The sequence below is a fragment of the Mandrillus leucophaeus genome, unplaced genomic scaffold (assembly GCF_000951045.1).
Source record: "Mandrillus leucophaeus isolate KB7577 unplaced genomic scaffold, Mleu.le_1.0 Scaffold29, whole genome shotgun sequence".
NCBI lineage: Eukaryota > Metazoa > Chordata > Mammalia > Primates > Cercopithecidae > Mandrillus > Mandrillus leucophaeus.
In genome coordinates, this window is record NW_012103031.1 from 555768 (window position 1) to 564920 (window position 9153).

At 48.4% G+C, this 9153-nt stretch overlaps 1 protein-coding gene across 1 annotated transcript in view; it reads right to left on the reverse strand.

Annotated features, from left to right (window-relative positions):
* AGFG2 (ArfGAP with FG repeats 2) overlaps positions 1 to 9153 on the reverse strand; it is a 26939-nt gene that overhangs the window by 5065 nt on the left and 12721 nt on the right. Inside the window, exons 4-6 of the mRNA XM_011985686.1 lie at positions 7601 to 7754; positions 6847 to 7012; positions 4900 to 5025 (exon numbers count right to left, since the gene is read on the reverse strand). Coding sequence (XP_011841076.1) covers positions 4900 to 5025; positions 6847 to 7012; positions 7601 to 7754 — 446 coding nt within the window. The remainder of the gene's footprint in view (positions 1 to 4899; positions 5026 to 6846; positions 7013 to 7600; positions 7755 to 9153) is intronic.

Genomic DNA, 9153 nt, shown 5'->3' on the forward strand with positions numbered 1-9153 from the left:
AAAAAAAAAAAAAAGAGGGAGATCTTCCACATGCTAGGCACTATGCATAAATAACAGCGACCTGGGCCTTAAGTTGGAGAAGTTGAGAATCTAGCAGGGAAGACGAAGTGCCCAGTGCCTACTTGCTGCCAGGTCCTGAAGCCCCGCTCCCTCTCACTGAGTGTCGGCACTTGTAAGACAGTGCTCTCCTTTGCCACCTCCTTCCTAAATGTCTGGGCTTTCTAGATGAACGAGTGCTGGCTGCCAGCTTCCTCCTGGGAAAGGTTACAATGCCACTGTGCTTACTTGGTCATCAATCCTTTCTAATCCACAGACTGTTAGGCAGGCTAGAAAGCCAGCTGGCTGGGGTCGGGCCCAGTGGCTCACACCTGTAATCCCTGCACTTTGGGAGGCTGAGGCAAGCAGATCGCTTGAGGTCAGGAGTTCGAGACAAGCCTGGCCAACATGGCAAAACCCTGTCTCTACTAAAAGCACAAAAATAAGCTGGGCATGGGGGTGCATACCTGTAATTCCAGCTACATGGGAGGCTGAGGCACCAGAATCACTTGAACCTGAAAGAGGAAGATTGCAGTGAGCCAAGATCAAGCCACTGCACTCCAGCCTAGGCAATAGGGCGAGACTGTTTAAAAAAAAAAAAAAAGCCAGAAGCATGGTGTTGGATCCTCTACTGACTCTTCCAGTCGAGGCCTTTCCCTGTCTGCCTGCCTCCAAGTACAGTGTGTGGAATTTCCACGCGAGCACGGCTCCCTCTCCTCGGATGGCTGACTCTTTGTACTACTACTGTGGTCCTTCATGTTCCAGGAGCTCACCCCAGTGAGGACCAAGCTGGGAGAGAGGCTGCAGGCCATGCTGTGCCTCCCTGTGAACACTAGGGGGCAGAACCATCCCTAGCCTAGGCGGGGTTGGCCCTTTGCACAGAGTGCATTCTCATAAAGGAGGCGGTGGCCCAAGAAACACCTGCGCTCCTGTTTGCTTTTCATTTCATGTATTTTTTTTTTTTTTTTTTTGAGGCAGGGTTTCATTCCAGTTGCCCAGACTGGAGTGCAGTAGCACAATCTCAGCTCACTGAAGCCTCGACCTTCAGGGCTCAGCTGATTCTCCCACCTTAGCCTCCTGAGTAGCTGGGACTATAGGCGCATACCACCATTCCCAGCTAATTATTTGTAGTTTTGGTAGAGAAGAAGTTTTGCCATGTTTCCCAGGCTGGTCTCGAACTCATGAGCTCAGGTGATCCGCCCACCTCAGCCTCCCAAAGTGATGGGATTACAGGCATGAGCCACCACACCCGGCCTTCATGCGCTTCTTGCGCTTCTTACGCTTCTTACGCCATGCAGCTAGATTTCTACCATGCCTTATCGCAGTTTCAGAGAAGCAGTTTTGAAAACCTCCCCTCTCTCCATACTCCCCCTCAGAAATATAAAAATAAAAGCAGGCTTGTCAGAAGAGACACCCACCTCTCAAAATCTCCTCTCAGTTCACACCCAATAGCTAAATCACACTCACAGGAACACCTGCATGATCATGGTGTAGTGGGAAGTGGTTCTGCCAATTATCAGCATTAGATCTGGGCCAAGTTGAGCCAGTTTCCTGCAAAGGGAGGCTCTTTCCTTCCTCATGGACATAGTGCATGAAGGTGCCCAACAATGGCAGAATCCTCGGAAATGTTCCTTGGCTCTGGGTTTGGCTGTAAGTTGACTGTTTTTGTTTTGTTTTGTTTGAGACAGAGTCTTGCTCTGTCACCCAGGCTGGAGTGCAGAGGCACAATCTCAGCTCACTGCTACCTCAGCCTCCCCAGTTCAAGCAATCTTCCTGCCTCAGCGTCCCCAGTAGCTGGAACTATGGGCACGCACCACCACGCCCGACCAATTTTTGTATTTTGGTAGAGGGGGTTTTCACCATGTAGGCCAGGCTGGTTTCAAACTTCTAACCTCAAATGATGCACCCCCTCAGCCTCCCAAAGTGCTGGGATTACAGGTATAAGCCACCGCGCCCAGTGATTGACTGCTTTTTGAGACAGCCAGGTAGTGGACAAAAGATTTAATGCTTGGAACATCCGTGGGGCTGAGCCCTTCCTTCTCCCTGAGTCTGCCCCAAAAACTCTTGTCTTTAGAGCAATCAATTGTACTGGGAAGGCATTTCAGAAGGGACACATCTATAACAACTTTATATAGGCTGTCTCCTCGAGTGCTCCCATTCCTGGGAGCACACCTTTCTTACTAAATTGAATATTCCTGCACCAATGTACAATTTCTGCCAACAGCACACAAGAAGGTCCTTTTCCCCACATGATACTGGCCATTATCAATCTAAAAATTTTGCCAATATGATGTGCAAAACTATCTTATCCTAGTTTGCATTTCTCTGTTAGTTAGGTTGAGGATATTTTCTTTTTTTTTTTTTTTTTTTTGAGACCAAGTCTCGTTCTTGTCGCCCAGGCTGGAGGGCAATAGTGCGATCTCTGCTCACTGCAACCTCCGCCTCCCAGGTTCAAGCGATTCTCCTGCCTCAGCCTCCCAAGTAGCTGCGATTACAGGCGCCTGCCACCATGCCCGGCTAATTTTTGTATTTTTAGCAGAGATGGGGTTTCACCATGTTGGCAAGGCTGGTCTCAAACTCCTGACCTCAGAGTGATCCACCTGCCTCAGTTTCCCATACTGCTGGGATTATAGGCATGAGCCACCACGCCTGGCCTATTTTCATATTTTTTTCTGAGTGTTACCTGCTTGTATCTCTTGTCCATTATTCTATTTTCATATTTGCAGGAATTTAAAAAATACTTTATAGATACTAACTTCCACCTGTTTTCTATGTTGTATCATCTCTCCATCTATTTCATGCCTTTAAGCTTTGTTTATGTCATCTTTTATCATACAGAATGTGACCTATGGCCAGGCATCGTGGCCCATGCCTGTAATCACAGAATTTTGCAATGCCAAGGCAGGCGGATCACTTGAGGTCAGGAGATTGAGACTGGCCTGGCCAACGTGGTGAATGAAACTCCATCTCTACTAAAAATGCAAAAATTAGCCGGGCACGGTGGCATGTGCCTGTAATCCTGCTACTCAGGAGGCTGAGGCAGGAGAATCGCTTGAATGAGATTGCGCCATTGCACTGTAGCCTGGGCGACAGAGTAAGACTCTGTCTCAAACAACACACAAACAAAAAAACAAAAAACAACAACAAAAACTAGAATGTGACCTATGTGATTTATCTTTGTTAGAATTTATGGAGATTTTGTTTCCTAGTTTCTTTCTTACTTGTCTGCTAGTCATGTGGGAAAGCATTGTACAAATTATAGTCTACCAAAATACAAATTATAGTCTCCTACTCCTTTGGCTTATTAAATTCTGATTGTGTCTAATAGTTTTTGCTTCGTGAATCTCACCGGTATGAGGTCAGTTATTTTAAGTACATGGTTTTGAGAACCTCTTTGTGAACTTTTTTTTTTTTTTTTTTGAGACAGAGTCTTACTCTGCCACTCGGGTTGGAGTGCAGTGGCACGAACTCGGCTCGCCGCAGCCTCTGCCTCCCAGGTTCAAGTGATTCTCCTGCCTCAGTCCCCCGAGTAGCTGGGATTACAGGTGCCTGCCACCACGCCCAGCTAATTTTTGTATTTTGAGTAGAGATGGTGTTTCACCATGTTGGCCAGGCTGATCTCAAACTCCTGACCTCAGGTGATCTGCCCACCTGGACCTCCCAAAGTGCTGGGATCACAGGTGTGAACCACCATACCCAGCCAACTTTTATCAATATATGTTTCTTCTTGTCGCCCTCCAAAATGATAAAATAGAAACAAAAACAGCTAATCAGCTCACAGTGGCACAGTGAGAAGGCTGTGGGCAGAGAATGAGTCAAGAAGTCTGGGCTCTGGTCTCAGCTTGGTCACTCTGTGGCCTGTGTGACTAGGGAAATTGCTTAACTGCCTTATCTGTCAAATGACCAAATTTTAAGGGTTCTTTCCAGCCCTCAAAACTCTATGATCAGAGGCGCTTGGGTAGGCTCTGGGGTGGGGAGAATAACTTACCAAAGCTGTAACTTTCAGTTAGCATCCGACTGGCTGGCAGTGAGGGTGGAGAAGAGAAGGATGGGTAGAGGAAGGGAAAAAGAAAGAGTGTATGTCACTGGCTTTTCCCCAGACATCTGGGCCTGACAGCGAGCACTGCAGCTGCCCTCCCATTGTCCAGGATGTCCAAAGTCAGAAGGCACCCAAAGGCTATGAAGACTCGACATCTAGAGCTTAGGAAGGAGCAGAATGCTTTAAGAAGGCCTTAAGAGTCTCTTGCAATGGCTAAATAGCATAGTTTTTTGGTTTTGTATGTTTATTTGTTTTGAGACAGGGTCTCACTCTGTCACCCAGGCTGGAGTGCAGTAGCACAGTAATCCCTCACTGCAGCCTCACACTCCTGGGTTCAAGTGATCCTCCCACCTCAGCCTCCCAGAGTATTAGGATTACAGGCATGAGCCATTGTGGCTGGCAGCAACGTAGAGTTTACAGGCCTTTGGTCTTAGTGGGATGGATGAGGACTTCTGGAGACTACCTTGACCCTTGACCCTTTGGGACAGTGTACTATGCAGACAAGAGCACCTTAGAGAAAAAGGTCACATCCGTTTAGGACTCAGGTCTTCCATACTTCCTAGTGAAAAGTTTCCTAGTGTATAACCCACACAGCTCCTGCTGCAATCTTAGTCATTTTTCCTTTCATGAAAAAGCAGAACAGTAGAGCCCCCTCTCCCTGACAAGAATGTGTCAGACACGCTCATCCTCTCCTGGAGCTGCTTCTCTTTGTGCTTTGCTGCTTTGCTCTTTAGGATAGTGAGGATATGAATGAAGGCTGATTTATGGACATGAACAAATGGACATGGTTGGAAGAGAAAGGAAGCCAGTGGGGCAGAGTTTACCCGCAGGAGTTGGCTGGGCCTGGAACGGGGCTTGACCAGCTGGAGGGAGGCTTCCGAACACAGAAGGGCTGGGGCCACTGCTGAAGGCATCAAAGTTGGCAAAGCCCCCGTGGGAAGGTGTCTGACCTGTAGGTGGAAGAAACATAAAGGTTATACAGAAAATTGTCGGGTGTGGTAGCTCACACCTGTAATCCCAGCACTTTGGGAGGCCGAGGCGGGCAGATCAGTTGAGGTCAGACGTTCAAGACCAGCCTGGCCAACATGGTAAAACCCTCTCTCTACTAAAAATATAAAAATTAGCTGGCCGTGGTGGTATGTGCCTGTAATCCCAGCTACCTGGGAGGCTGAGGCATGAGAATTGCTTAAACCTGGGAGGTGGAGGTTGCAGTGAGCCGAGATTGTGCCACTCTACTCTAGCCTGGGTGACAGAATGAGACTCTGACTCAAAACAAAAACAAAAACAAAACAAAAACAGAAAAAGAAAAGAAAATGTATATGCCTATCTATGTAATATATCTACTAATTCTAAAGGCCAAAGGCCACTCTTATAGGACATCTGCCTTTCCACAGGGTCCTCTTCAGAGGGAAATGGGTGGGGCCTGGGGCCAAGAGCCAGACCCACACAGGGGGACAGGGGCACCCAGGGCCTCCAGGTTCACTCCCTGCCCTCTTCTATCCTTACTCCATGAGGCATTAACATTTTTGTCAGGGCCTAGTTTGGGGCATGAAAATTTTTTTTCATGGAGGAAGGAGCTTGAATTTTTTTTTTTTTTTTTTGAGATGGAGTCTCACTCTGTCACCCAGGCTGAAGTACAGTGGCGTGATTGCAGCTCACTGCAACCTCCGCCTCCCAGGTTCAAACAATTCTCCTGCCTCAGCCTCCCGAGTAGCTGGGACCACAGGCACGTGCCACCACACTTGGCTAATTTTTTCTTTTTTCTTTTTTTTTTTTGTTTGAGACGGAGTCTCGCTGTGTCACCCAGGCTGGAGTGCAGTGGCGCGATCTCGGCTCACTGCAAGCTCCGCCTCTCAGGTTTACGCCATTCTCCTGCCTCAGCCTCCGAGTAGCTGGGACTACAGGCGCCCGCCACCACGCCCGGCTAGTTTTTTGTATTTTTTTAGTAGAGATGGGGTTTCACCATGTTGGCCTGGCTGGTCTTGAACTCCTGACCTCAGGTGATCCGCCTGCCTCGGCCTCTCAAATGCTAGGATTACAGGTGTGAGCCACTGTGTCCGGCTTGAAAATTTTTAAAAAAGGAAAACAGATTCTACGCTACTCAACCCTCTACTGGCTATTGCTGATTTGGGGGAAGAATAATCTTTGGTGAAATGGAACACATGATAATCCCCGTCCTACCATTTTTTTTTTTTTTTTTTTTGAGACGGAGTCTCGCTCTGTCGCCCAGGCTGGAGTGCAGTGGCCGGATCTCAGCTCACTGCAAGCTCCGCCTCCCGGGTTTACGCCATTCTCCTGCCTCAGCCTCCCGAGTAGCTGGGACTACAGGCGCCCACCACCTCGCCCGGCTATTTTTTTGTATTTTTTTAGTAGAGACGGGGTTTCACCGTGTTAGCCAGGATGGTCTCGATCTCCTGACCTCGTGATCCACCCGTTTCGGCCTCCCAAAGTGCTGGGATTACAGGCTTGAGCCACCGCGCCCGGCCCGTCCTACCATTTTAAGAGAGAGAGAAAACAGTAAAAAAGGCTATTTCCAGTGTTCTAAAAGGAAGTGCTAGGAGCCCTCAACTGTAATGTTTTAGGATCAAACTCCCAAACATAATCGTGGCTGTACTTATTTGACCCCAATCCTCCCAGCCTTGCTGCTTCAGAGTGACCTTCACATTTGTTTGCATGAGAAGACCTAGAGCCACGGTCACCTCCAGGGATTGTATCTCTCATGTTGTAAGTATATATGATGTAGGGAGGGTCCCATACCAAAACTCACTTACCCCCAAAGGCAGGGAATGCAGCAAAAGCTGGTGCCGTCTGGGGTGCAGCAAAGGGGTCTCCACCAATGTCAGCCAGCAGGTCAGTACTGGCTTTTTTGACAGAGGAGTGGGGAGGTGGCTGAGTGCTCCGGGCCTGGGATGTCCGAGCGTGAGACTGACTGACGGGCTTGGAGGAGAAGGAATTGCATACAGCCCTTAGAATCCCAGACATGCCTCAGGCCCTCCTCTGGCTCCCCAAGTTGCCCTCAGATAGGCAGGTGGAGAGAGAAGACAGTGAGTAACTGCCTTCAACCTAAGTTTCCTGGGCAGCAGCTGCCTTGGCCCCTCTTACAGCTCATATCATCGTCTTCTCAGTACACCTGCTCCAAGAACCACACATTTTACAGCACATGAGCCAAGGTAACCCTGAGATATACAGGAATGTTGCCCAACACTGTCCCCACGGCTGTTACTCCTCAACTTTCCCAAGTATTGGACACCATATCCCAGCCCCTTCTGTGTTTCTTTGATGGAATGCTCAGGTTTGGAGCTGATATTCTGACTTCCCTAAATACCACTTCCTGTTGGGTTCTGACTTCCAAAAGATAGGAGGTCCAGAAGTGACAAATACAAGATACGGGTTAACAGCAGGACCGAGAACCAACTCACAGCTCCTGCGTTGTTGTCTGCTAAGTCCGGGGAATCTGATTCAGGAAACTGACACTCCTGTCTCCCAAATCTCAACAGAAACATGACGAGCAGATCTGAGAGTTACCTGGCTCGAGGTGGAGGCAGCAACTGAGAGAGACGATGCAGGATCACCCAGAAGTGTCCGAAGGGGCTTTCCTTCTGGGATGGAGCCCTGCACAGGGGTGGAGGCACTGCCTTTGGTATAAGCGGGCCCCTTGACTTGGTCTGGGGGGACATACCTTTGAGAAAGAATAGTTAGGCTGTAAAGAGAGGGATAAAACTTTGGACCATGCTCAGCTTAGGTGTTTGGGAAGACACAGGTTACAGGAGTCAAAATCTATGCTCATTTTTCTCTACTAATTCCCTTTTATGAAGGCAACCAAGCAACTTAGCAAAGTTCTGCCTATCTTGAGCATCCCCTTGAACATCTTTTGGTTTTTTTGAGACAGGGTCTCGCTCTGTCACCCAGGCTGGAGTGCAGTGGGGCAATGTTGGCTCATCGTAGCCTTAACCACCCAGGCTCAAGTGATCCTCCTGCCTCAGCCTCCCAAATAGCTGGGACCACAAGTACACGCTACCATGCCTGGCTAATTTTTTAATTATTTGTAGAGATGAGGTCTCGCTATGTTGCCCAGGCTGGTCTCAACCTCTTGGCCTCAAGTGATCCTCCTGCCTTAGTCTCCAAAGTTCTGGAATTACAGGGTGAGCGACCGCACCTGGCAAAGGTCCCCCTCTTTTATTTCCTGGGTGTTTCTTCAGACTCTTTCTTCTCAGTTCCACAGAAAAGCTGCCTGCCACCTCATCCTCTAGGTGCTGACAATCCACACGTCTATCCTGCCAGCTCCTGCTACTGCCGAGACAATTCCCTTCCACTACAGTGTAGGTGGCCCCTACTTGGTAAGTGTCACCTTAATCCTGAGGACATCCCTAGGAGGGACTCCACAGTGTGGTCTTATCCACATCAATCTCTTTGTTCTCTGCATTCTCTTCTCTACCTCACAGTTACCTCCCAACATGTACACACCCCGGAGATCCCACAAGAAGTGATACCAGGGGAGAGGAAAGGTAAGGGAGAATGGAGATGCTGTTTCCTTCATCAGAAAGACAAAATATAGTTGTCCCATGGTATTCCCAGGGAACTGGTTCCACGATCCCCCAACAATTCCATAATCAGAGGACAGGATGCTCAAGTCTCTTATATAAAATGGTGAAGTATTTGCATATCAAACATGTACCTCCTCTAATATACTTTAAATCATTTACAATGTAAATGACATGCAAATAGTTGCTATATTGTATTGCTTTTTATTTGTATTATTATTATTATTATTTTTGAGACAGAGTCTCACTCTGTCGCCCAGGCTGGAGTACAGTGGAACGATCTTGGCTCACTGCAACCTCCACCTCCCGGGTTCAAGCAGTTCTCTGCCTCAGCCTCCCGAGTAGCTGGGATTACAGGTGGCCACCACCACGCCTGGCTAATTTTTTGTATTTTTAGTAGAGACGGGGTTTCACCATGTTGGCCAGGCTAGTCTTGAACTCCTGACCCTGTGATATACCCACCTCGGCCTCCCAAAGTGCTGGGATTACAGGCATGAGCCACCGTGCCTGGCCTTATTTGTATTATTTTTTATTGTT